Here is a 26,594-nt window from a genome sequence, read left to right on the forward strand (position 1 = left end):
GATCCATATAATTCACAAACTTCGACTTTGGCACCAGGCACCCTTTCGCCACACACCTCACCAAACGGCCCGTTGATAGTTTGGTTTAACCAAGCTAGCACCATCAGTCTCGCTCCACCTTTTGTCTTGGACTCTGACATCGTTGGCTTGCCCCTTGGACGGATTTTGAGAATACCCAATCACACGTTGAAAACTACGGTATTCCTCGGATATCGTAGCATTCCAACGCGCCAGTCTTCGATTCTTCGTGCCTGCTCAGGGCACGTCTAATCTTTCAAAACGGCGATTCTATCTCAAATCGGTCGGGACAGCCTTGTCCCTCCGCATCTACTCGGGATGCAGGAAATTCAAGGACCCGTCGGCCAAGGCGGCCCCAGTGCTCCTGGGAACCGCTTCGGCCACGCCTCCAAGCCCTCCAATAGCGAAACTGGCTTCTCTCACGGAGCTTTCACTTCCAACATCTCTGGCTTCGCTGATAGGCACCCTCGTCGTGGAAACATTCCCACCATCAACACTCAGCCCCTGAACCAGCTCCAGCATCAGCACCAGCACCAGCACCAGGCGCCCCCTTCCGCCGCCGACATGGCCACTCCTGGCACCGCTTTCGACATGCAGTTCACGCCTCTTCTTCCCTCCCAGCTGCTGCTCGGAAGCCCCTTCCAGCCTGGAACCCCGGCGGCTTTCGCGAGCCCTCAGTTCCAGAACCTGCAGAGCTTCCAGCAAGCTCAGCACCAGAGCCAACAGCAGCAACAGCACAATGGCCTGCAGAGCCCTGTTCAGCAGAGCATGTCTCCTCAGCAGTACCAGGCCATGGTTTCTCCTTCGACCTACGGCGCTCCCCAGTTCTTCCAGCCTCAGTCTCCCACCGGTGGTAGCTTCAACAACATGCAGATTCCCATGCAGCCCAGCTCTCCCGTTTCGATGGGCCCTGGCATGGTCACTGGTACCAGCCGCACCGTCTACCTCGGTAACATCCCCCCCGACACTTCCGCTGAGGAGATTCTGGGTCACGTTCGTAGCGGACAAATCGAGTCCGTCCGTCTTCTGCCCGATAAGAACTGTGCCTTCATCTCCTTCCTCGACGCCAGCTCCGCAACCCACTTCCACTCTGATGCCATCTTGAAAAAGCTCTGCATCAAGGGCCAGGACATCAAGGTCGGCTGGGGCAAGCCTTCGCAGGTACCCACCTCTGTGGCTCTGGCTGTCCAGCAGTCAGGTGCTTCCCGTAACGTGTACTTGGGTAACCTGCCGGAGGATATTGCCGAGGAGGAGCTTCGTGAGGACCTTGGGAAGTTCGGTGCCATTGACACGGTCAAGATTGTTCGTGAGAAGAGCATTGCCTTCATCCACTTTCTGTCCATTGCCAATGCAATCAAGGCTGTTTCTCAACTTCCTCAAGAGCCAAAGTGGCAGGCTCCTCGTCGCGTTTACTACGGCAAGGACCGTTGCGCCTACGTTTCGAAGACGCAGCAGCAGAACGCTGCTCAATACCTGGGTATCGCGCCTGGCTATGCGCACATGCTTACTGGTGCAGACCGCGACGTGATCTCCAATGCGCTGGCTCAGCAATCTGTTGCAGCAGCTGCTGTTGCGACGACCGCCGGTGGTATTAACAACCTCGGAAACCGCACCATCTATCTGGGCAACATCCACCCCGAGACGACCATTGAGGAGATTTGCAACGTTGTGCGCGGAGGTCTTCTCCACCACATCCGTTACATCCCTGACAAGCACATCTGCTTCGTTACCTTCATCGACCCCACGGCCGCGGCGTCTTTCTACGCTCTGAGCAACCTTCAGGGCTTGATGATCCACAATCGCAGGCTCAAGATTGGCTGGGGCAAGCACTCTGGTGCTTTGCCGCCGGCCATCGCCCTTGCTGTCAGCGGAGGAGCTTCTCGCAATGTCTACATTGGTAACCTTGATGAGACCTGGACTGAAGAGCGACTGAGACAGGACTTCTCGGAATTCGGCGAGATTGAGCTGGTCAACACCCTGAGAGAGAAGAGCTGCGCCTTTGTCAACTTCACCAACATTGCCAACGCTATCAAGGCTATCGAGGCCATCCGCAGCAAGGACGAGTACAAGAAGTTCAAGGTCAACTTCGGCAAGGATCGTTGCGGAAACGCACCCCGTCAGCTTCAACAACAGGCGCAGTCTCCTCGTACCGATGGTGTTTCGTCACCTCCGCCCAATGGTTCCCAGAACTCTGGTTCTCCCACCAACGGCAACACCCCCCAACAGTCAGCCACGATGTTCGGCTCAAACAACCATCCCCTTACGATGTACCTGAACCACGTCTCTCAGCAAGCGCAACATCAACAGCATCAGCAGCACCAGCAACTTGCTGTTCAGCAACAGGCCTTGTTCGGCACTGCCCAGTCATCACCTAGCGAGCTCTCCATCGATGTGCAATCCCAGGGTCCCATCTCTGGGCACCAACAGTCGGCCAGCATCTCGAACGGATACCCTCAGAGTGCATCGGGTTCCGGACCGACTACCATTGGTGGTCTTCTGGCCCCTGGCAACGGTCGCGGCCAACACAACCGTGCCGTCAGCTTGCCCGCCCTGAACCCCGGTTTCGAGAACGGCGGCGTCCCTTCGGGCCACGACGGCGAGCAACGCCGTGGACACCAGTACCAGGCTAGCTTCGGCGGCATGGGCGCTGGCTACGGTCTTGCCATTCAAGGTGGCCTGAACGGCTGGGTCGAAGAGGAGGTTGCCAACTAGAGGTACCCAACCTATCTCATAGCGTCCTTCTCGGCGCTCTTCTCACCCCCTGCACATGATGCAAAAGGAACATAGCGTAAAGATTGGTTAATTGTTGTAATTGCATCTCACGTCTTCTCACTTCATCCTTGATTCTTGATTCTATTTTCATTTTTTTGTCTCTTCTCATCTATAATTTCATCGCCGGTTTGGCAAAGTGGTCAGGGGCTGTTTTCTCGATCCCAGAGCTCGGGGGAGACTAACCACACAAAATTTTGGCACCACCTCTTTCATGCATATGATTGTGGTCGAACATAGCAGCAGATACCAGATTATGATCTGCCTGGAACATGGCAGTCACGATCTGTCGCCAACGTGGAATGGAAATGAGAGGGGGCTGGCTCAGGTCTGGGGAGGGAGACATAGGATACAGCAGAAGGAGGCGATGCTGGCTACATGGGCCAGCATCAATCACTTGTATGTCTATTAGAGCGCACTTCAGGAAAAGCATGGTTTCCCTGGATAAATGCAAGCGAATCTTTGTTTGCAAACTTTGTTCCCTCTAACGTGAACCGTGTACGGAGCATGTGGACTATGCAAAGGTGAGTCGATCGATGAGTAGTTGCCCCGCACCTTTCCTCAGCAAGGAGACATTCCGCCCGCAGCGATACTTTCCTCCAAGGAAGAATTCCAATATTTCGTCCTGATGCCTTTTCTGGTTTTTGCAAAGAGGGAAACGATTAAAGGTGTAAAAGGCTGGGTTCAATACAGTTTTCTTGATATCTTTTGAGCGCTAGTAGCTAAGCACCTCTTCCATTTTCGCCCTTTGTAGTATATACAGTATTCATCAAGTTTAAAACGCAACAAACTTTTTGGTGACCCCCTTGTTTTTGTCTATCAGGCTTTTTTTTTGTCGTGGCTCACCGTTTCCGTGGCCGGGTATCTAATACTGTCATCAAAATCATGTTGCAAATTTGCCGGCTTTCGTCTCATCTTTCCTTTTAGTTATTTCTTTTTTTTTTCTTTTCACAACCCCTCCATCTTTTTTGCTCCCCCTCTTTTTTTTGTTTTTTTTTTTTTTTTTTTTTTTTGTCCCCCCTTTTTTGGGCCGGGTTTTTATTTCTTTTTTCAAATTTATTTTTTAAATTTCCCCCCTTTCCCCCCCTTTTTTCTTCTTTTGTGTGTTTCCCCCCCCCCCCCCCCCCCCCCCCCCCCCAATCAGACGATATTTCCCAACGCAGGATCGACAAACTGGGAAAAGTCCTCGTCGATGAGCGCGCGCATGGCTGCTTCTTCCTCCTGCCACGTCTGCGGCGGCGTGCCAAAGTCGTCGGCGGCACCGATCCAGAAGTCGTCGTTCGGGTTGGCTGGGTCACCGCCGACAAAGTCTGTGACGCCGGGGATGATGCCGTATAGGGGTAGTTCCGGCATCTCGCGGTCGCCGTCAAAGGGGGCGAGGTCGGCTTCGCCGTTGGGGTTGCCTGCCGCGAAGCTGGCGAGGGCAGCGTCGATGTCCATCTGCGGGTCGCCGTCGCCGGCGCCGGCCACCACTGGTGGAGGGTGGTCCTCGAGATGAACTTGTAGGTCGTGGTGGCGGATGAAGCGGGCGCCGCAGCCGGGTATTGTGCAGAGGATCGTGCGCTTGGTGCCGGCGAGATCGTCAATGATGTTGGGTGGCTTCTGGTTCGGCACCGGACGCTCCATGCCCAGATGGACGTAGCGGATATGGTCCTCGAGGTTGGCCTTGGTGACGAAGCCTCCGCCGCAGCCCTGGTCGTTGGACCAGGTTTCCAGATCAGGGGAGCCCGCGACGTCGACCTCGCCACAGACGAAGCGGAAACCTTCGTGCGCGGTGCGGATGTGGACGGTGAGATTGTGCTTCTTGGTGAACTTTTTGTCGCAGCCCTCCCACGTGCAGGCGACCGTCTTGCGGGCGTCGACGGGGATGCCCGAGTGGCGCATCTCCACGTGCCTCTCCAGCTCCCACTGCCCGGTGCACTTGTACTCGCAGAAGATGCAGTTGAGATGCTCCTTGCGGATGTGTGCCTGGAGCAGCGAGATGGACGTGAAGCCGACCTTGGTCTCGCCGTCGCCGCCGCCGCACTCTTCGCACCAGAACTGCGGTTCGCTGTGGTCGCGCTTGGTATGGTTCCGCAAAGCCCCCTGGGAGTCGAAGCCGGCGCCACAGCCGGGTGCCGTGCATGGGTATGCGTGCGTGCCCAGGTGTTCCGACCGGATGTGTCGCTGGAGGGTGTTGTGCTTGCGGAAGCTCTGGGCGCACGGCGGGAAGTCGCGGCACCGGAAGCGCTCCTGGCCGGCGTGGACGTCCTGGTGACGGCGCAGTCTCGTCGCCGTCAGGAAGGACTTGCCGCAGTCTTCGTGGGAGCAGACGTAGGCCCGCTCCTGGGTGTGGGAGCCCTTGACGTGCTGGCGGAGGTGCTTCTCCTCGCGGTAGTCTTTGTCGCAGCCGGGGTAGGTGCACTTGAACGGTCGGTCGTCCGTGTGGGAACGGAGGTGGGCGGCCAGACGGGCGGGCCGGTTGAACGTCTTGTCGCAGTCTGGATATGTGCACGGGATGGTCTTGAGGTCTGAGGGGAATTTGCGGGATCGAGTGGTGACCGAGGTCTGGCCTGTCATGACAGACTCTACCTCGGCGTCGGCGGTCGAGCCGGAATTGCTGGCTGTATCATCGTAGTCGTCGTCGCTGGCAGCTTTCCCTCCCATCGTGTTAGCCAAATCGCACCAAGTTGTAGTTCGAAAGCGGGCTCACCAACCGGTGTCTTCCAGCGCCGCTACGTTGGATCTTTTCAGATCCGGGGAGGCGGAAGCCTCTTGGGCCTTCCGTTTCGTCATGAGGAGCGATTGTGATCGAGCATTGCCTGCCTTGCCTGGGCGATGAGAAAAAAGAGGTCGATTGCCAAACTTTTCGAGAGCCGATGAACTTATTTCCTGGCAGAATTGGCGGATTCCCGGGCGGTCTGGCGAAATTTTGTGCGCTGCACCAGCCACGGGACGAGGGGCCGGGGTCGACTCGGTCCGGATAAGCTATTTCCTCTTGCTGATAAGACTAGTGCGGACCCACCAGGGGGAACTCTGTCCATCGCAGCAGCCTCGTCAATATTTTTTCACGGCTGGGTCCAGCAGACGCTCCGCTTGCGACAATCCAACATCACGCGACGAACGTAGGAACCAGGACGCAGCAACGAACCACACCATTGCGGAAGTCATCCATCCCATCAATTGAAACCTCAAGATGTCTGACTTTGGCGATGACGATGTTGGCGGAGGGTAAGATTACATGCACTTGCGTCTGCGGCGCGACTGCTAACCGCGATTCAGCGACGAGACCATGTACGAGGACGAGGCCGCCGACTACTGGGATCCCGAGGTTCCTGCGGACGATGAGGAAGTCGGAAGGGCAGAGGGCGACGAGGAGGACGCGGACAATGTCGTTGCATCGGGCGACCCCTCTGCGGCAGCGAACGCGGGCAAGGGAAACGAGAAGTCGCACCGCGACAAGAAGATTCCCGATGACCAGCGTACGACGACCCCCTACATGACAAAGTACGAGCGCGCCCGTATTCTGGGAACCCGCGCCCTGCAGATCAGGTTCGTCAAACCGCAATCCCACCTAAAGCAAATACCCCGCGATAAAGTCGCGATGCACGCGGACAGAAACAAGCTAATGCGTGGGATTAGTATGAATGCGCCGGTGCTGGTGGACTTGGAAGGAGAGACGGATCCTCTTCAAATCGCGATCAAGGAGCTCCGAGAGAAGAAGATCCCTCTCATTGTGCGCCGCTACATGCCCGACGGATAGTAAGTGCCGGACGACAAACCCCTCCCCCGGACTGTCCACGCAAGCTTCGTGGCCATTCTGCACCGTTATCTTGAGCCATGCCCGGCTAACCTTGCGCGCCAATAGCTACGAGGATTGGACCTGCGAGGAGCTTCTCCAGTGAGGGGACTACTGACTTTTTTTTCTCTCCAAACTTTTCGGGGGACAAAGAGAGACGCGCGACTAGATGCAAGGCACCTTATACCCATCTCCTATCGTCGTTGCCTCAAGAGTAGTCAAATGTCCGAGCAGAGAGTTTCCTACCATGGATCTCATTACCAGCTCGCTTCGCCGTTGAGCCAGACGCTCGGAGGCAAGCTTGAGAAGAGACGTTCCATCCAAAAACCGTTATAAAAAGAAGACACACCACAGGGGTTAGTGTGCTGTACTTTGATTTTGCATTGAGCGTGGCGTTTTCTAGGAAAAAATTGGAATTTTCAAACATCAAAGAACCATCTCAATTGTGAGAAGAAAATCTCGAATCCCAGTTCTCGTACTCTCGTCACTTTCTTCTTGTTTCTATTCGCTTTTCCGGGCTCAAAATAGCGGACTGAAGTGATTCATCACAGGATTACGTGGTCCTGCTCAGATCCTCGCTTCGAGTGGCAGCCTGCAGTGTAACCAGTGGGAGAGTGGGAGATGAGCCGGTATGCACCTTCCCAACACTGAGAAGCGTCCCTGCCAACCCCCCGCCGAAATTAAGCGAGGTGTCCGGCTTGGAGAGTCAGCGAACCGATCGTCGCTTCCTTCCCGGCCGCGAGCCTCCCGCCTTCCGGAGCGCGACGGGCCACGGACCTCGGCGCCGTCGAGCCGTGGAGCTGTCCCCTTATCGATGAGGATCGGCAACGTCAACGTAAACAACAACGTTTTCCTTCTTCTCTCTGAGCTTACACAGCCCCGTTCACCCCAGGTCCCACCTTTCGTCCGATATCTCACAACTTAACCTAGGTACAAGGTTGTTTCTGTTTCCCTTACCTCCCCACCGCCCCCATGTACCTCCTTCCTTCTTTCAACTAAGGCTTGCCGGGGTGGCACGAAGAAGCTTATGGGCGACGACTTGGCCTGCACCTGAGGCTGAGGCTGGTGGGCAAGCTAGAGAAGAGAAGACCGAGAGGGAAAAGCTTAGCCAAGACCATGCCTAAACGACGTATTGGATCTTGTCTTCATTGGCCCAGATGCTCGTCAAAGGGTAATTGACGCCGAATAGCTTACCTTCTGATCCAAGCTTCTGGCAATCGTGGTTCGATCCGCCCAAATATGTCTACTAGACTAGTTCACACTCTATTGCTTCCAACGAATACACACTCAGCCTTTCAATCGCCTCTTTCTTGGCATGAAGGATATCTGGATAACGCAACGGATCGAGCCGGCCGCAACTACCAAGACGACCAGCATCATCCATTTTCCCACACTTTGATTGTGAACAGAGAGCGAAAACGAAGGAGGGGGACAAGGACCGACGACGCTTGCTAACACGGCGGTCTTCTCTCCTTTGCAGCCTTCCATTCCCTTCTACATATCCCACATCACTTTCCCATCGCCTTGGCTCGGACCTCCTCCGCCGCGCTCGGCCGACCACGTCTTCAATGTCCACCGTCCACGAAGCATGCGGGTTATCGTCTCTGCTTCACAGCCTTCACTCCTACTCTGGCCCCCTCTCTTCCCCGCCTGGCCTCTCGAATCACGCCGTCCATCACGGAAAGCAAGCTGGATCTCTTCTCCCGTCACCCGGAAGACCAGAACCACCACCATCCCGTCCACACCACACCTCAGCTCCCGAACGCGAGACCGCGGCTGTCCGGCTTGGCCCTCACCCAACCGGCAGGCTTCTCACATACTTCTCTTGGCTCCGCTTCACTTCCAACACTACGCCGTGCTTCTCAAGTACAACTCTTGGCGCTTTCCCGCCCTTGCCCTCCTTTTCCCACAAACCTGTACACGTATACTCACAGCCATGAAAGCGTCGTCATGTCTGTCTATTTTGCTCACCTTCCCCCCCTTGTACGTCGTGATCCCTGTGGGTCTGTATCCCGACTAGCCGGGTAGCTTTGCAGCTGCTTGTGCTTGTCACCTTCTCTGGAAGAGGAGGAAGACGAAGGGTGGCAGAGGGGCAAAATGAAGCTTCGAACACGTTGATCATCGCCGAGCCCATGGCACGACATGTTCACCCTTTCTCTTGGCAAAATATTGTGGACTTCCAATTTAGTATAAAGAGTAGAGTCAGTGACCGCCCTTTCGACGAGAGGAAGATGGCTGGACAAGCAAGACATTCCAATCCTCAGCCTGGCTTCCCCCTCCCCATACCTCTTTCGGTATATTCCATTAGCAGCAGAGAGCCTTTCCAAGCCGGCACATGCTCGCTTCTTTTCTATAAGGCCCTTTTCCGCCTAGGTCCACAAGTCCTTTCTCAGACTTACAATGCTCCCTCAAGCATCTGTTCTCGCGGCCGTCTTGCCGGCGCTGACGCTGCTGCTCCCAGGCGGCGTCTATGGCCTCGCGGTGGCGTCCAGAGCGACGAACTATACCCAACAAGCCATCGACTCTGGCGCTGTGCTGTCTGATCTCAACAAACAGGCCTACAGCAACGTTCTTGCTCGTCTCGGGAACGCGACTGCGGCCGGTCAGAACGGGACCGCGCAGTGCACAAAAGACAATGTCAGAGTCCGTCGCGAGTGGTGAGTCTTTTGATTCCGGTCTTTTAAGTCTAATTTGTTCCTAGCCCAGTCATGGGGAAAGGGGGAAGAGGATAGGGCAGACAATTTAATAGGGGAAGTAACTTGTGGACTGACATCGACTGTGCTTTTCTTTACAGGAGAAACATGCCGGATGAAGAGCGCATTAGGTACACCGATGCCGTGACCTGCCTCCAGCAGCAGCCGGAGTTATTCACCGAGATTGCCGGGTCCAAGTCCATGTTTGATGACTTTGTGGCCCTGCACCAGGCAGCGACGCTTTACGTCCACCTGTCGGTAGGTTATCGACCCAGACGAAGCAGTTTCTTGTATGTGTAGGAGAACCTCCCGCTAATCGGAGTACTCATCTCAGGCAACGTTCTTCCTCTGGCATCGCTACTACATCTGGACATATGAGAACAAGCTGGAATCAGAGTGCGGCTACAACGGTACGCTTATCACTCCTTATACACATACTCTAACATGAAAGCAAGATGAGCAAGACTAACACCACGCCAGGATCTTTCCCCTACTGGGAATGGGGTTTCGACACGGCCAACCTTTCCGCGAGCCCCGTCTTCGACGGCTCCGCGACCTCGATGGGCAGCGACGGCGTCCCGACCCCTCACCAAGGGCTCGTCCTCGTCAACGCGTGGGATAACACCACAACAGTACTCCCCGCCGGCACAGGCGGCGGCTGCCTGGCTTCGTCCTCGGCCCCATTTGCCAACCAGACGGTCCACCTCGGCCCGCAGGCCATGCCGGACTACGGCAACGTCACCTCCTACAACTCGGCCACGCCCACCGACGACAACCCGCGATGCCTGCGCCGCGATCTCAACGTCTACCCGCTCCAGCGCTGGGCCAGCCTCCGCAACACGACGGACCTGATCCGTGACGCCGCTGACATTGAGAGGTTTCAGGCCATCGCACAGGGGGACTCGCGGTACGTCGGAACGGGCCAGCTAGGCGTCCACGGAGGCGGGCACTATGCGCTAGGAGGGGACCCTTCGAGCGACGTCTACCTCAGCCCCGGTGATCCCGTGTTCTACCTTCATCACGCTCAGATGGACCGTCTCTACTGGATCTGGCAGAACTTGGACTGGCAGAATCGTCAGGTCAGTTGTCAACTCGCACAGTCTTTGCTTTCACTTACTTGCCTTCCGCTCATCTTCTTTTCCTTACCTTGTGATGATCAATGAACGAGGCACTAACTTCCGCCATAGACAATTTTCGGTACGAACACCACCATGAACCAGCCGGCTAGCGCCAATGTGACACTCGACGACTTGATGTACATGGGACCTCTGGGCGCCGAACTGTCCCTTCGCGATGCCATGGATACCGTGAATGGCCCATTCTGCTACGTATACGCGTCGGACTGAGGAGACCGCTGTATGTCAGGTGAGCTTCGGAGGGGCTTGAGTTGGTCTGTATTGGCAAGTTGCGATACAGCATTCTCATTTTCTCATAATAGCGGTGCATGTGTGTAAGATAGACCAAGATAATAGAGAAGAACTGCTGATCATCGATTTCTTGCACCGAGCGAGTGACAAGTGATGTTTGCCAAATTGCAGCAGCCGCGATGTGCGGCTTGATGGGACGCATGGGAAGGAACGGAGTCTCGGACTGTTATAGTAGTTGCAACCACTGCTTGTATCTGAAGTACTTGCATTCATGAATAAACAGTTCCTGAAGCACCTACCTACTCTTATGCTACCGGTGCATTTCTCTTCAGACTTATCCGCAGACTTCAGTACCGATATCCATTCATTCCCACGATAGGGACTATTCATGCCCGTCCCAGATCAGGACATCCTCCACGAGATATGGCATCAACGGCGCCTACCCCGTTCACCTGTACCTTCTGCTTCCAGCCCTCCGACGGCCCTTCACACGTCATCGGCCGGGAAGCCCGCCTAAGCTGCTCGCACTGCTACGGCGCGTTGATCGATCTGGCCATCTGCTGGGTTTGCGGCGAGATCGTCTACCGGGGAGACGACTGCGTCAGCTTGGGGTAGTGCTTCTGGCATCGCGCGTGTTATGGGTGTATGTTCTACGGGAGCAAGCTCATCTACCGAGGGGTGCCTGTGCTGGACCTCTTTGACGATGGCCTCGATGCCGTTGTTGATGGGAGGAGCATGGCTGGCAGGATTGCTGGAACGGAAGGCAAGGGGAACATGAAAGAGGTGGAGGCGGTGCCGCTTTGTGCTGCGTGTTGTGTTGGTACGGAGGGGGAGGACGTGATGCAGAAGGGGTTGAGGAGGGTTGAAAGGGTTGATGGTGGACTCGGCCGCGCGAGATGGGGTGCTGGTGAGACCAGAGCCGGGCAGTTGAGGAGGGCTCCGGCGGTAAGTTATCTGAGTGTGATGAGGGAGTCGATGCTGACTTCACCCTAGTCTATCCGATCTCTCAGCCCAGACTCGTCATCATTCCGCAGAATAGGAGACGGATCCCACGACGAGAGCAGAGGGTATCTGGCAACACCACCCGGAAACTCTACGATATACGTCTCCATCAACGATCCCATCGGCCAACCTGCCTTCAAGCCAAGTCCAACGAAGCCTATACCGATATGGATGCAGCCATTTCGGGGCCTTGAGCAAGTGGCCAGTGAAGAGCAGAAAGAAATCTATGTGTCTCATCCACTCTCTGGCCTCTCGCAGACTCCAGCGACGTCAATCTCCGGGACCCCCTCAATAGGGTCATCGAATTCACTTACACCGACCATCAGACCAATTACACCGGCCCGCTCCACATCGCCGCCGCAAACACCGCCGAGATCTCGTTCGATCTGGACGCCGTCTGAAATTCGACGAGCACCGCCTCTCTCGTGGGTCAGCAACGAGCCCCTCAAGCGGCCGTCCTCTCGATTTGCGTCCCGTCTCGAGAAGTCGGACACGACGACGTCGTCGGGTTATGTCACTCCGCCAGAGACGCCCTCCGAGCAGCAGACGCGGTACAACACCCCACCGCCGCCGCCGCAGCCGCAGCTACGGCGAGTGCGGCCGCAGAGTCCACTGGTCCCTGCTCGTGTCCCACGGCGTCACGCCGTGCGTCGAACGCCTCCGCCTCAGTCGTCCGAGTACCTAGAGCGGTACAACCCCATCCGGTCCCCGTCGCCGCGACCACGGATCACACGACCAGTCATGCCAGCGTTCAGTCCACCCAGTCGTGCCAGAGCCAGCTTGGTGGTGTCGAGGCATGCGACTAAGGATGATGGTAATGGCCCGACTCCAGATCCGAACCAGACCACGGAGAGGCTTCTCTCGGATGGGGCCGACTCGCCCGGCGAAGCGGGGAAGAAGAGGAATTTGCAGGCTTTACGAAAGCTGTTCAGCGGAAAGTGAAGAAAGTGGCGGGGCAAGCATGCCACACCCCAGAGATGGATTGGCACTTGAGCAAGTATCCTTTACCGCTAGTGATAGTGTGGAATGCGGGAAACATTCGAGAATAGAATATATCTTCAGCAATGGATGCCTCAATGCTAATCTCACAACTTTGTGGGCTCTTGCCGGAGCCTCGACAGCATGGCTGAATCGAGAAGCATAACTAATCCATCTGGCTGTAACATCATCCCTCTGATATTCATGTAGAGGGGTTATAAGACTGGAAAGCCTCTTCACAAATAAAGACCGGGGTCGCGACATAACGGCTTTGGTCGCGCCAGGGACCCCGTCTGCAGTCGCACTTGTCATCCCTGCAAGCGCCCCCACACTCACCCACAAGGTGTGTGCCACCGGCCCATCCCGCCGACTGGCTAGCACCAATTCCATCCATCCATCCATCAATCAATCCAGACACAACCTCGACCTTGATTACTTTCCACTGCATCCCGCTAATTTCTCAGCCTCGTCCCTCACAGCGCAACCTCACATTCACCCACCACAACTTCCATCAACCGTTTCTCGACCGAGGCGCTTCTCCCATCCGCGTCGCATTGCCACCCTCTACCTAAAGCCAACAACTACACATACGACAATACGCAGCGAGATACCGCGGGGACCCGTACCCAAAATGGCGCCGATAGACAAACCAACCCCCGAAGAGCTGGAACGTACGTATAACCCTCACCCACGTTGCGCCACCAAGCATGTCACTAACACACATCCCAAAAAACAGAGCAACTAAAAGACACAATTCAAGACCTCTACCAAATCCTAGTCCAAGTAACAACCTACAACGCGACCCCTTCCGCGCCCACCGCGCCCGCCCTCGCAGACTCGGTCCAAGCCCTCTCGCACTCCCTCCAGCGCGTCCACATGACCGCGACGGCAGGCGCCCCGCCCTCCCCCGACCTCCCCGGCGCGCTGCCGAAGATCCCGCCCGAGCTGGTGCAGTACGTCGAGAACGGGCGGAACCCGGACATCTACACGCGCGAGTTTGTGGAGCTTGTGAGGCGCGGGAATCAGCTCATGAAGGGCAAGATGAGTGCGTTTGCGCAGTTTCGGGATGTCCTTGCGGATCATGTCGAGAGGGGCATGCCGGAGTTGAGGGAGGATGTCGGGCGGGTGCTGGAGGGGGGCAAGGTTGTTGGGAGCGGGAAGCCTGGTGGTGCGCTATGAGGTGCGCTGTTTTTCGGGGGTGTTTGGTTTACGAGCTTCGGGGGAGGCCTTGAGAGGATCAGGACATGCGGTCTTCGGGGAATCCGGGCAGACGAAATGAGCGCAAGCTGGAGACGACCAAGCGCCAGGGTTGGATACCCAGTGGTGAAGGTGCATGGAGAGAGTTTGATACCCAGAGACAGACAGAGTCGTGTGAATAGCACGTTACGCACCATAATGGAATATACGGACTAATTAGCAACGAAATTAAGCTTGTGCTAGCAAGTCTTTTCCACACGACGTTTGCAGAGTCAATTACCAGCTGGTCAACTATACCTAACCTCGCGCGCAAGAAGAAAACACACGACAAGATTTTGTAGGGGCATCATCACTCATATGCCCCTTTCAATGAGATATGCAAGACGCCTTCCAACCCATCCTTTCCCCAGGTTCGGTCATGAAATTCGGATTGGTTTCTGAGGGATATTGTTTGGTCGTGAACTCTTCTTCTCTCTTCTCTGTTCCTCTTCCCTCTCTGTCCCTGGTATGTCTCTACAAAAAGGGTTGTAGAGGTGTGAAAAGGAAAACAAAAAAAAAAAGAGGTAAAGAGAAACGTAAAAAGGGACGGTTTGGATCGATCGATGCCTGGGTAAAAAACGCCGCCCGTGACACTTTTCTGTGCGTTTGTAGTCTATCCGGATCTGCAGTCGAAAAAAAAAGACAACACAAAACTCATTTCCCGCCGCGGAGCCGTATGCTCAGCTTCCGGGCCCCTATGATGCAAATGTACACGAATCCCACCGCTGCCGCTACCAGCAACAGGAGCTGGAACGGGACAAGGACCAGGGCGGCCACGATCCAGATTCCATACTGGCGAAACTTGTCCACAATCCGGTCGCCTTCTTCTTGGCGCCGCTTCGTGTGGCTCTTCATCGGCTTTGCAGCGAATGAGCCGCCCGTATTTCGTCCCGACTCTGCTGACTCGTCGGATGTTTCTGCTTCTTCCTCCGACTCGGATTGTCAGGTCGAGAAGTTGAAACCGCGTCCGCCGAAGCCGCCGGCACCGCCACCTCCACGAGGGCGGCCACCACCGTCGGCAAAGTTGAAGTGCGCACCACCACCACCTCCGCCGGGGAAGCCGCCTCCATTGAAGCCGCCACCGCCGCCGAAGCCGCCGCCACCACCCATCATGTTGAAGAGGATCTCGGGGTCGATGCCGCCGTGCATACCGCCCATACCTCCCATGCCGCCCATGCCACCACCGTGGCTGAACATGTCAGACGGGTCCATAAGGTCCTCGCCGCTGTCGTAGCTGGCACGCTTCCTGCAAACGGGATTAGCAAATAGTGGATAACGTACACACGTATCAACTTACTGAGAGTCACTCAGGGTCTCATAGGCTTCTCCAATATCCTTGAAGCGCTCAGCAGCCTGTTCGTCGTTGGGGTTCTTGTCCGGGTGGTGAATGATGGCTAGCTTGCGATAGGCCTTCTTGATCTGGTTATCATCCGCGTCCTTCTCAACCCCGAGGATCTTGTAGTAGTCCTTGCGCTGGCTCTTCTTCAGCTCCAGCTCAGCCCGGCGCACCTCCTTGGCGATGCTACGGTCCTCAGGATCCAACTCCTGGATGTTCTTCCACTCCTTCACAGCATCCTCCCACTTGCCTGCCTGGCCATATGCGTTGGCCTTGGTCTTGCGAGCCTTGAGGTATGTTGAGTCCAAGCTGATGGCGCGCTCGCAGTCAGCAATGGCTGCGTCGTACTCCTTGAGCTTGATCTTGCACAGCGCTCTGTTCTGCAGAATCTTGGAGTTGGTGCCACGGTTGGCGGGATCAACCTCGAGCGCAGCGCTGTACTTCTCAATGGCGGACTGCCAGCGACCCATCTTGTAGTCCTGATTACCCTCCTCCTTCATGCGGTCGAGCTTCTGCACGATTCTGAGGTACTTAACCGCATCCCGCATGTCGGGGTCGCAGCTGATGGCCTTACGGAAGTGGCTGACAGCCTTGTCGTTCTCACCCTGGGCGTAGAGGGCACGACCGCGGAGCACCAGGGCCTCAGGGTCCTGGCTGTTGCCTCTCAACAGGCCCATGGCAAGATTCTGCGCCTCGCCGAGGGCGTTGACGGTACCCATCTTGAGGTACGCCTCACCACGCATCAGCTGCCACTTGCGGGGTCTGGAGGCTCCGAAGCCAAGCTGACGCTCGGCCTGGTCGAGGGCGTGGAGCACCATTGATCCAGCAGTGCCGTCTCTCAAGGCACTCTGCGCAGCGTTGACGTGCTTCAGCATCTCCTTGGCCGGAGCCTGGTCCTTGGCTGAAGGAGGGGGGTTAATGCGACCGAAGACGAGCAGGGCCTCTTGGGGCTGTCCCAAGCTGGTGTAGATGCGAGCAAGTCGGAGGAGGATCTTGGGGTTCTCGGGGTCCAAGTCGGAGGCACGGGTGCAGTCATCGAGGGCGTACTCGTACTGGGTGTTGGACATGTATGCAGCAGCGCGGTTGCTCAGATAGGTAGCCGAATCGGGGACCAACTCGATGGCTGGAGCAGACTTGTCAATTTGTAGCCTAGACAGATTCGCAATCGGCAACACTTACCTTTGGAGTATTGAAGAATGGCATTCTTGTAGTCCTTCTCCTTGAAGAACTTGTTGCCAGCAGCCTTGTAGGCCTCGGCCTCGTCCTCAGTCGTGGGGACTGGACTGGAGGGGTTGGACTTGTGAGGGGGAGGGGCTGGAGCATCGCCATTGCCGTTAATATTGGTGTTGATGCCGTTTGGCTTGGGCACAGAGAAGGAAGTCTGCGCAGAGGGTTGGGGTGCAGCAGCAGCGGGAGCGGCAGCAGCAGGAGGCGAAGAAGGCGCCGCGCTCGACTCACGGTCGATATCCATGGCGTTTCCACTCATGGCTGAGAGTGCAGAAAGTCTCTTTGCACGTTCTTCAGGAGGAAGATTGAGGGGGTGAGAATCGAGGTCGATTTTGCTGCTCCTTCGTGAGCCGGGATCGGTGGGGTGGCGGCCAAAGGTGCGGGAAGTGCGCGACGGCTTTGTCTCCCGAGGGCCTGGGGATGCAGGTTGGGAGGTTTTTTTGGTGGGGGATTTTGTCGGCGACTTGATGGGCGACCGGGGCTTTGTGGGCGACTTTGTGGGAGAAGAAGCTTCAGAGGAGGGGAAGTAGCTCGATTCTTGGTGGTTGTCGTCGTCGTCCTGACCTTGCTTCTTGGACGATTTCTTTGCGAAGAGCTTCATTGATAAAGCAGGCGACCCTCTGAGGGGAACCAAAGAATGCGCAGGCTTATTTTTTTGTTGGTTAATTAGGTAAGGAGGGTCGGTACACCTCGATGCAAGGTTATGCTTGTGCACCAGATTCCCCAAACCACAATAACGGGCCTAGTGAAGGAGGGCGGGCAGGCAAGAGTGTGGAAAAAAGCACCTGCTATTTTTTTTTCTTCTGGGCTGCTTGAGTGCGTCCAGTGGAAGGCAGCGGAACCTTGCCTTGACTCGGATGGATGAGTACGGGAGAGGGCGGCTTGTGCGGAAGTTGATTGCAGATGGTCGTCCCAGTATGTTCGTTCGTATCGAAGAATCCCGACGAATACAACGATGATGAGGCAGTGTGGTGTGAGTGAGCGAGATAGTTGAAGTGTGAGTGAGAGTAAGGTAGGAGAGGAGAAGAAGAAGACGGATTGGCTGCTCCCGGAAGGCAAGGTTAGGTGAGGGCGGATGAAGAGGGAAAAGAGGAAGGAAGCCCAGGCTATTGAGAAGAGGCTCGGCGAGAAGACACACAGCCCATCGGAGTGGGCACTGGAGGGGAGATACAGCCGGCGCAAGCTGCAGGGTGCTTTTCCAGTGAGGAAGCAGAGCAAAAAAAAAGTATCCGTTACTTTTGGGCAAAGCCGATGGATAGAGGAGGGGGAGGGGGGCGGGATCTGTGGAGAGAGAGAGCGAGAGAGAGGAAAAGATTCGAGAGAAAGAGGCAAGTAACGATGCAAGCAAAGCAGGAAGAAGAAGCTTTAGGAGCGGGATGCACAAAGTTGCTTTTCTGTTGTCATCTTTCGGTAATCCAAGGCAGGGGGACAAGAAAGGCCAAAGGTGAAATACCGAAAATCCCAGGATTCATCAAGCGAGACGAGCCTTAGCTGTGGCTGTCTCTCCCACCTCCAGGGGGAGGGACTCGTGTAGATTTATCAGCTGTGCACAATTTTTTTTCTCCCACTCTTCCATCCTCATCTTGTTGCTTTTTCCCGTCTGCCAGGCCTGTTGACTGGTTTGCCTATTCGTCCGCTGTCCAGTGCCTTATGGATTACGGGGGAGACGGAGACTGGACAAGGTCACCACCGTATGCCCATGTGCTGGGCTGGCTATGCGTGATGTGGAAAATGTGCTAGCTGGGTAGCTGTCCATACACAGCTTGCCATGCAAAAAGATGTACATTGTACGGATTATGGTACGAAACTTACGCCCACAGCCTACCCGGCAGGCACAGGAGATATCCTCCCCCCCCTGGACCAGCGCAGAAGCAGGACCGCTGCGACCGCAGAGAAACACAAACGTGGATGTACAATAACGGCTCTGCTGGGCAACTGGCACATGGCAACTGCCATTGGGGAGTGGCCATCACCAACGGCACCCAACCCAACTCGGTATCGAGTACATGCAGAACTGCGTGTCACTTGCGTGTGCTGAGCTCTGCATGCGAGGTAGATGTAACCAAGCACCACCTGGCACCTACCTAATACCTTTCCTTACCTTACCTCAAGCACCAAGAGATTTGGAAAAAAAAAAAAAAAAAAAAAGAGTCGCCCGCCACTAAACCCAACCCCACAAGAAGCTTGTCCAAACGGCCCAGTCCCGTCTCCCGTTGACTACTGGCAGTCCCCGCGGAGCCAATGGTACGCTTGGGGACCGCAACTTGTTTACCGTGATACCTGCACCGTAGTGGATGAAGGGGATCGTCGGACGACCGCCACTGGACCGTTGTTGAAGTGTTGACCTGGTGTCCTGTCGTCTCCTAGCCACCCTTATTCCTTGTTGTCTTTTTTTCTGGTGGCCAATGACCAATGGTATACCAGGCGCAAGAACTCTCGCGGAGCTTGCCAAGGGGACCAGGTTGAAAGTCGTCTGGGTATCCGTATCATGCATCCGTATGTCTGTACTCCGTACGGAGTCCATACGAATATGGGACCTGGGCTTTCCACTGACTACGCAGTAGAAAATAGAAACAGACTAGGATGATGGCTAGACTTTGGTTTCGCGAGAGAGGGGGGAGCTTGAGCTCTTCAGCCTCCATTTAGAGGGTCTCCATTTCCAGACGGGACCCCCAGAAGGCGATGGCGTCAAGGCGTTTGCAGGGACCCAAATGACCTGTCTCAAAAGCTACAGTGAATGTGATGGGTATCATGTGGAGGGACGAACAGAAGAACGGATGTTAAACTCAGGGACGTTGTTGACGGGCAACAGGTATACATTACATCTGAATTGGCTCCCAACTGACAGGAGCGTCAAAGCCTAAAATCCTACAGTAAGGTAGGTATTAGCCCAAAGGCACCTGCCGTCACCTCATGTCTCGTCCGTCCGACGTCCCGGCTCGGATACAGACGAAAATCGCCATATCGGGGCGTTTGCAACCAACGGTGACCCCTTCCTTCTCTTTCGCTGCAACCCAGCGGGCCGGTTCGAGAAGGTTCGGTGGGGCCCCGTCCCGGGACCCTGCACAGTCAGCGAATCAGCCTTGACGGTTGGCCGCTGTCATGGAACCCTTGGAGGCTGCTTGGGGTGGTCCGCCGAACCGCCCGAAGAAAAGCGTTACCGTCTCTGATGACACCCGACCACTTCCTGCACCGTGGGAGCGTGGGAGAGGGCCTCACCTCATGCCTCAGGTCAGACTTCTCTCCGTTCTGTATGTACATTGCGGATAGACAGTGTCAGGTCTGATGAAAAGTCCCTAGTTTTTGGAGCACGCAGCGACCAGACCATCCAAGGACCCATGTCCTAGTCGCCACTACCGCCCGCCCCTTGGAAATATGTGTGCTGCACTGCGGGTGCGAGTGCAGGCTGCAGAAGGGGGCCTGGCACTGGCTGATTTGCAGCAGTCCCATCCCCAACCTCCTGCAAACCGAGCTGATGGCATCACCATGGCCCATCCCATGCCGCCCTCTTTGCCGGTTCACAATTTCCGCCTTCTTGACAGATCTCGTTGCTCTCTCAAAGTCAAGGGCTACAGAAGTATAGCGGAGCGAGCGGGTCGTCAACGTCTCTCACGCATGCAGGTCGAAGCCAAAGTCATACATCGTGCATGCACTGCCCGTTCAAAGGGGGTGCCTGTCTCCCAGCCTTTCACATTACCCAGAATCCCATATCGCGTCTCGATTTGCGAGCTTGGATGATGTCCTCGAGCTTTGGGGAGCTGCGCCCACCCGATCTCGGTCACACATCTTCTTCCCTCACTCTTCATGTTGTCGGTGGTCACATCAAGTGCCTGCGGCTGCACGTTGTCACCCTGGACTCGGCGCTAAACGGAAACCAAACTGCCATGCTGTGAAACCCAGCCGAAATTATACCTGTTATTACCGTGCTCCTATGTGCTTGATGCAAATAAAGTACAGTCATGTCCAAATGCGTTCATCAATCCTCGTTTCCATGTATTTGTGCTTTCATCCCGGAGAGGTTTGTCCCCACGTGCCTCTCGCTCATGTCGTCACCAACAATTACCTTGATTCCCCCATGCGCCGCGTACCTTGCCTGAATTAAGCTCAATCCTCAGATCCCTCCGCCGATGCAGCTTCGGATGTCGTATTGCTCCCCATGATGGAGTTGACAAAGTCCTGGTATCTAAACACCTCACGGCGATTTCCTAAACCGCCTTGCATGTTGCGGTTGAAAGCTCGTCTGCCGGTGAATCCCTCTATGACCTTTTCAACCTCGGTCTCTGTAAGCGGTCGCTCGCCGGGCTCTGGCGCGGTGTGCAGAAGCGCATCCCGCAGCTCCGCGAGGTCGATCTGTCCGCTGTCATCGTCGTCGAACGCTGAGAAAGCAGATAGCAACTCGGATTGTGGTGATAGAGAGGCGAGCATCGTAGCAAGGGAATTCAGGAACGCAGCCATTGTCATCGTTTGAGGTGTTGATGGCGGGAAGAAGTTTGACACGTCGGAGGGTTTGGACGGCAGGCCTGGAAAATTTGTTAAACGAGAGAACTCGATTGATATGTTGAGGTTTCCAATCTTACCCAACTGATTCAGCATGTCGGCTACATCTTCCCTATTGATGACGCCATCGCTGTCGCGATCCAGGACCTCGAAACCCTCTCGAAGCTGTCTGACTTGCGCAGGTTGTAAATGCGATATGGCGTTCCCATGGCTCATTGTCTTCTTCAAACCGGGCCGCAGAGGCTGTGGCGAGGCCATGGTGGTGGTTTCGGCTGTGGGTGTTCGTACTCGCGGCGTCTTGCTCTCGGCCGTGTCTGTTGGGGTGGTTGGGTTGCCGAAGCGCCCGTTGTTCGTAGCGTAGGATGCCTTCGTGGGTGACCCGAAAGGCGTCACTTGTGTCACTTGGGTCGTTGAGGTCTGTCGGACTGCTGATGGCGATGCTGGAGATTCTGGTCGTCTGAATGGAGAACTGCGAGGAGAGCCATGAGGCCCTAGTGGAGAAGGTTTGTAGCCAGCGGGCATTGCCTGTTGTGGGTTCTTCAGGTCAAAATTCATGCGACTTTCCAAGAGATGTAATGATCCGCGCGCGAAATGGGCCCTAGCCTACCATATCGAAAAGGTGTTCGGGGCGGGAGCAGCTGTGGGTGGGAAATAGGGAGTGCCTTGCTCTGGATCTTTGATGCCGCGCGCCCACTTGGCAGCAAAGTAAACAATGAGAAATATGGGGATTGGGCCGAGAGACGACGGTAAGCGTACGAGAGACGAGTAGAGGACGGCAATGTAAAGAAGAAAAGCAACTGCTAAAATTGCGTATCGCGTTTCTGGTATCAGTATCGAATAGAATGTATGGTTGAATGGTTCTGCATTGGTTTTAAAATGGCGTTGCAGTTCAACTGTGGAAAGGTCCGATCCAGAGCAGAGACAATGGGTGGCTTTGGGTGACAGATGAATGTAAACAGAGGCGTCTTCTCCGTGACAACCGTAGCCTTGCATGACCCTCCCGTCCGTGCATGGCAATCCCGGGGGGAAGGGGGGGAGAGCCTCATCCCTCAGGGAGGGAGTGAGGTGTGGCTGTCAATATGTGGCTTGACCACAATTCCCTGTGTCAGCTGCCAAATTGACTCTCTCCAGCCACATGGGTTTCATGTAAGGTCCCTTGGGGCGCTAAGCAAAAATTAGGTTGAGAGCGACAGCTCGGACCACCAATCTCTCAAAAGGGGAAAGCACAAAGGACATGGGAAGGCGGGGGGGAGGAACGTGGAAAGGGGAAGAGGCAGGAGGGGACCAAGGGGGTCCTTGGGGGCAGCCGAGAAAAGAAGGCCCTGCCTTTCCAGTTCCATAGTAAGGGAAGGTATTCGTCGGTGGGTGGTCACTGATGCCAGGTGGTGGGCAAGCCGCAAAAGGAGGGGGACTTGAGAGGGATTTTAGGAGGGAAAAGAGGACACTGAGAATCCGTGATCAGCATTGTTCCCGACGCATTCGTCCAAGGCTTTCTCGCTTTCTCTCGCAGACACTGCCCAGTTGGCTCACGGATACGGATCCCAGCTTGAGCCCACACTCGCTGTCAACTACCTGCCTGCCTACGACACACTAACAGCAACGTAGGGCCGCCTCGTGTCTGTTCTTCCCTCTTTGTCTGTCCCCGGGCTGAGTGTCTGACTTGACTGACAGATTGCCCGTCTGTGTGTCGGTCGATTGCCCACCAGCTGGCACTGGCTTGTCTGGCTCCTCCGAGGTACGCGCGCTGAAGAGTTCTGAATCTGAATCTATCCGTAACCACGACCTGCTCTACTCGTCACCTTTGACTAGCCCCGAGCGACACGCGGAGGGCCGCCAGTGTCCGGCGACCACCAACCAGAGGTCCTTGTCGCGGCAATCCATCCAGGGGCACACTGCAAGACCTCCCCCCTCCATCTCAATCCGACGCCCTGTTTGGTTCGCACCAAGAGGTGCGTACCTTGCTTCGGCGCGCCTTAGCTGAGCATTATTCGAGCCGGTGGGGGATCGAATTGGATTGCACAATTTTAAAAAAGAGGAAAAAGAAGCACCGCACTATCAACTATCCCCTGTCAGGAGTCCTGCCTGGTTTGGGACTCCTAGAAACCTTTCTGTACGCACTACTCCGTACGGAAACCTGCCTTTAAGAAGTCAATGATACCAAGAACGCCTGCGGGCAACCCAATAAGAACCGACGAGACCAGAAGACCAGACCAAACGTCGAAGCAGATCATGTCTCGGTGATTTTCTCTTCCACGCATTGACGCTTTCTGCATCGGTCCCCCGACAGGATATACCTGCTCTCTCTCCCCCTCGTGTGCCGGAGGGGCCATCCTGTTTCCGCTGGTTGGCAAAGACTGGTAAATGTCAGTCACTCGCCTGCATCTGACGTTTCGAAGAGCGCATTCGGCTATCGTCTGAGAACGCCTCCACGCGCTACCCTGGACTTGAATACGGTTACCTACCGCGCATACCTACACCACCTTACCAATACCGCTCCTGGACTACCTTGCACCTAAGGATACAACTACGTACTATACCGCCTCGCCAACTCCGTCCTCCCGTTCCCTCGTACTCCGTGCTTCGTACCCATCTACCCTTCCGTCGCCGCCCTTCCCCCCCCTCCATCTCGCATCTTGCATCCTGGCCCATCGACTCGCACTCGGCTTCAAGGACGCCCGACCTCCAATCACCTATTGTACGATTTCAGCGACAACGACCTGGCAAATAATCACTTGATTGCCCTTGTTAATGTCGCAGCATCACCGTCGAATGTCGTTGGCTGCGAGCCGTTAATCTTTCTGGGAAATTGTCAGCAAAGGGCTCCCACCATCGTCGCATTTCTCGATCGGAGACAAACCTACTTTTGCTGCACCTCCACGAACGGACCTCTCGACTGCATTTGGATGGCTGTGGCTACCGGCAGCCTGCGCAACACCTTGAACCCCCCAGCTACCGACTTGTTGAACAACTCCGCAATTTAACATTGCTTTCACAAGCATGGCTTCGACCCAAGCTGCGCTGCCGTTCCTCACGCGCAACTATTCAAACACGCAGACCCAGTACCCTCCACCGCCCAACGGCCCTTGGCCTAGTCGTCGCACTTCACTCTCCAGTTTCCCAGCTTCGCGATCGCCTTCGTCAATGTCCAACACATCTCGCCCGTCGCGATCTCCCCAGCCGCCTCCCATTGCCGAGACGGACCGCTCCTCGAACCCGAGCTCAAAGTCAAAGACACCGTCCACTGGTGTCTCGTCACAACACTCGTCGCTGTCTGCCCCGAGGCGATACAATCCGGATGCGCATCCTCCCCGCAAGTTGCGCTCGCAATACCCGCGAGGTTCCACCGAGAACCATGTCGAGTACATCTTGGTGGCCTCGTTCGATATAGATCGGGGCCCGGTCATGGAGCACCAATACCCTGTTTCCATTACCGGCGACGAGCATATGCTCGCAGAACTCATGTTGCCCGATCAGGCCCATGTTCGGAATCAGGACTGGACTATTTTCTTCTTACACAAGGACACAAGCCAAGAGGAAGAGGACGAGGAACGTAAGGCGAAAGAGGCCAGGAAGAGGAGAAGAAGGCGTTTGCGCAATCGCGCTGCTGGCATCGTCGACGAGGAAGATGACGGCGCGGACTTGGACGAAGATGAGGGGGACCTTGATGACTTGGACGAATACGACGACGAGGATTCCGACGACGGCGAACCCGAAGGCGGAGAAGGCCCGCCGTTGATCTATGTTCTGAACCTGGTCAACACAAAGCAGGACAAAACGGTCAAGAGAGGTGCTGTTGTCAAGGCGATGGCAATCTGCACGAGGCATCCCTTCCTGCATATATACAAGGTGAGAACTTGCTAGCCTTCTGCTCCCCTCGCTTGATCAGCCGGCTTACTTTTATCAGCCCCTTTTGTTGCTTGCCTTGGACGAGTACTTTAAGGCGCCCGTTCCCGAGACGCTGGCGATGCTCTACGATGCCGTCAACGCAATGGACCTGTCTCTCATGCCGAAGCTTAGCCTACTTGAGAGGCACCTGCTTTTGGCTAGTGACAACAAAGATCTGTTCGTGGAAAAGTTTGAGCAAATGATTCAAATGCGGATAGCCGAGGACCGCGGCGAACACCTCTCAGATCAGCCTTTCGATGCAAGTCGAGACCCTCCAAAACTGCCGGGTGTTTCTAGAGCAGGAACAAAAGCGCACGTCGAAGGTGCTTCGCAGTATTCGGTTCCAAGGGACACACACGAGTTTGAAAGCAGAGTCATGTACAAGGGCATACCAATTCCCATCAAAGTTCCCGTCGCTGTCATGCCGGAAACGGTGGGCGACTTTTCTTTGATCAAACTGATCCAGAAGTTTTCGGAGCCACAAGGCAAGGCGCCACAACCGTTCCCCCTGCATCCTCAATTGACGACAAACGGCCCGCATACGCACCCCATCATTGTATTGGTCAATGCGTTGTTGACGCAAAAGCGGGTGATCTTCCTGGGGCACAATATGCCATCAGGCGAGGTTGCGGAGGCAGTCTTGGCGGCCTGCGCCTTGGCATCCGGCGGTACGCTCAGGGGCTTCACGCGTCACGCGTTTCCTTATACCGACTTGACCAAGATTGATGATCTCCTCAATGTTCCCGGCTTCATTGCTGGAGTCACCAATCCGACATTCGAACTGCACCCCGAGTGGTGGGATGTATTGTGCGACTTGCCTACAGGCCGAGTCAAGATCAGTAGCAAGATCGATTCGGCTCCAGTAACGGAGGGGATGGTCTACTTTCAACAGCAAAACCCGTCATACGCTGGGCTTGTCGGAGGCACCTCCAAGGTCGCGGCCGAAAGTGATTTGACAGGCGACGCGGCTTTCATGCAAGATATCCTACGAAGTATCGCGGCAAGGCACGGTGAGAGAGTAATACGCGCCAAATGGCGAGACTGGGTTATCAAATTCACGCGAATCGCAGCTGCGTTTGAGGAAAGTGTGTACGGCGCAAGTGCTCTTTACATTGGCGGCGACGAACTAGAGATGGGTCCGGTGGGCGTGAACGGGCACGGCTACGTGTGGCCTGATGAACAATCGAAACACAAGGAGCTTGCGGGTAATGTGACGAGGATCGAAGGGTGGAGGAACACAAGGAGCTACTACAGCTTCATCCAGGTAAGGGAGCCACGGAATCTGTCATTGTTCCCAAGGATTTAAACTAATCGTCGTAGGATCTCGCACTGCTTTACACAGTGAGGCCGTTGAAGGGCCTCGACTTACACCACATGCACGACCGACTACGGACACAACGGCTCAACCCGATGCAAAGCAAGGAAATCTACGCAGCGTTTCACAAGTATGTCCACTCTTACGACGAGATCTGTTTGCTGTTGAGCGTTGCGCCAGAGTCGCATGCTGGCCTGTTCTACGTCGCACTTGGCCTCTTCCACAAGGACCGCGAAGTGCGCCTCAAGACGGCCGACCTGCTGGAACGCATTGGCGAGCACGAGGCGGGGCAGCACTGGTGGAAGGCTCTCAGCCGGTTCGAGAAACTGGCCTACAACCGCATTCGCAAGGAGATGGACGCCGAGATGCGGGCGAAGCTCGAAAAGGAGGGCTTGAGTCCCGAGGTGGAGAAACGGGTCAGCTAGGCGCTTTTCCTGACTTCTTCGGTTGCATCTAACTAGATATACTCCCATCACGGCCGGCGCTCTCTCTC

The 26,594-nt window shown here is 55.6% G+C and overlaps 10 protein-coding genes across 10 annotated transcripts; 6 read left to right on the top strand and 4 right to left on the bottom strand.

The window, feature by feature from the left end:
• Window positions 1–336: 336 nt before the first annotated feature.
• CABS01_15815 (RNA recognition domain-containing protein) lies at window positions 337–2,730 on the top strand (the record flags this gene model as incomplete). The annotated part of the gene is made up of 1 exon (XM_060549149.1): window positions 337–2,730. One exon carries the CDS (start codon window positions 337–339, stop codon window positions 2,728–2,730), a length of 2,394 nt encoding a protein of 797 aa, XP_060390923.1.
• A 1,197-nt stretch (window positions 2,731–3,927) lies between these two features.
• CABS01_15816 (uncharacterized protein) lies at window positions 3,928–5,562 on the bottom strand (the record flags this gene model as incomplete). The annotated part of the gene is made up of 2 exons (XM_060549150.1): window positions 3,928–5,426; window positions 5,484–5,562. The coding sequence occupies 2 exons, from the start codon at window positions 5,560–5,562 to the stop codon at window positions 3,928–3,930; spliced, it is 1,578 nt and encodes a 525-aa protein (XP_060390924.1).
• Window positions 5,563–5,962: 400 nt separating this feature from the next.
• On the top strand, window positions 5,963–6,671 carry CABS01_15817 (RNA polymerase Rpb6; the record flags this gene model as incomplete). The annotated part of the gene is made up of 4 exons (XM_060549151.1): window positions 5,963–5,997; window positions 6,049–6,318; window positions 6,409–6,528; window positions 6,635–6,671. 4 exons carry the CDS (start codon window positions 5,963–5,965, stop codon window positions 6,669–6,671), a joined length of 462 nt encoding a protein of 153 aa, XP_060390925.1.
• Window positions 6,672–8,965: 2,294 nt separating this feature from the next.
• On the top strand, window positions 8,966–10,604 carry CABS01_15818 (tyrosinase central domain-containing protein; the record flags this gene model as incomplete). Its single annotated transcript, XM_060549152.1, has 5 exons — window positions 8,966–9,222; window positions 9,360–9,516; window positions 9,593–9,668; window positions 9,739–10,337; window positions 10,446–10,604. The coding sequence occupies 5 exons, from the start codon at window positions 8,966–8,968 to the stop codon at window positions 10,602–10,604; spliced, it is 1,248 nt and encodes a 415-aa protein (XP_060390926.1).
• A 444-nt stretch (window positions 10,605–11,048) lies between these two features.
• Window positions 11,049–12,569, top strand: CABS01_15819 (uncharacterized protein; the record flags this gene model as incomplete). Its single annotated transcript, XM_060549153.1, has 3 exons — window positions 11,049–11,225; window positions 11,289–11,570; window positions 11,619–12,569. The coding sequence occupies 3 exons, from the start codon at window positions 11,049–11,051 to the stop codon at window positions 12,567–12,569; spliced, it is 1,410 nt and encodes a 469-aa protein (XP_060390927.1).
• A 667-nt stretch (window positions 12,570–13,236) lies between these two features.
• Window positions 13,237–13,784, top strand: CABS01_15820 (transcription factor subunit Med10; the record flags this gene model as incomplete). The annotated part of the gene is made up of 2 exons (XM_060549154.1): window positions 13,237–13,276; window positions 13,342–13,784. 2 exons carry the CDS (start codon window positions 13,237–13,239, stop codon window positions 13,782–13,784), a joined length of 483 nt encoding a protein of 160 aa, XP_060390928.1.
• Window positions 13,785–14,495: 711 nt separating this feature from the next.
• On the bottom strand, window positions 14,496–14,696 carry CABS01_15821 (uncharacterized protein; the record flags this gene model as incomplete). Its single annotated transcript, XM_060549155.1, has 1 exon — window positions 14,496–14,696. The coding sequence occupies one exon, from the start codon at window positions 14,694–14,696 to the stop codon at window positions 14,496–14,498; it is 201 nt and encodes a 66-aa protein (XP_060390929.1).
• Window positions 14,697–14,783: 87 nt separating this feature from the next.
• On the bottom strand, window positions 14,784–17,005 carry CABS01_15822 (tetratricopeptide; the record flags this gene model as incomplete). Its single annotated transcript, XM_060549156.1, has 3 exons — window positions 14,784–15,087; window positions 15,139–16,300; window positions 16,357–17,005. The coding sequence occupies 3 exons, from the start codon at window positions 17,003–17,005 to the stop codon at window positions 14,784–14,786; spliced, it is 2,115 nt and encodes a 704-aa protein (XP_060390930.1).
• Window positions 17,006–20,508: 3,503 nt separating this feature from the next.
• Window positions 20,509–21,456, bottom strand: CABS01_15823 (uncharacterized protein; the record flags this gene model as incomplete). Its single annotated transcript, XM_060549157.1, has 1 exon — window positions 20,509–21,456. The coding sequence occupies one exon, from the start codon at window positions 21,454–21,456 to the stop codon at window positions 20,509–20,511; it is 948 nt and encodes a 315-aa protein (XP_060390931.1).
• Window positions 21,457–23,898: 2,442 nt separating this feature from the next.
• CABS01_15824 (spindle pole body interacting protein) lies at window positions 23,899–26,526 on the top strand (the record flags this gene model as incomplete). The annotated part of the gene is made up of 3 exons (XM_060549158.1): window positions 23,899–24,747; window positions 24,806–26,050; window positions 26,107–26,526. 3 exons carry the CDS (start codon window positions 23,899–23,901, stop codon window positions 26,524–26,526), a joined length of 2,514 nt encoding a protein of 837 aa, XP_060390932.1.
• Window positions 26,527–26,594: the final 68 nt, after the last annotated feature.

Source organism: Colletotrichum abscissum (genome assembly GCF_030869225.1).
Source record: "Colletotrichum abscissum strain IMI 504890 chromosome Unknown Scaffold_74.1, whole genome shotgun sequence".
NCBI classification, from domain to species: Eukaryota; Fungi; Ascomycota; class Sordariomycetes; order Glomerellales; family Glomerellaceae; genus Colletotrichum; species Colletotrichum abscissum.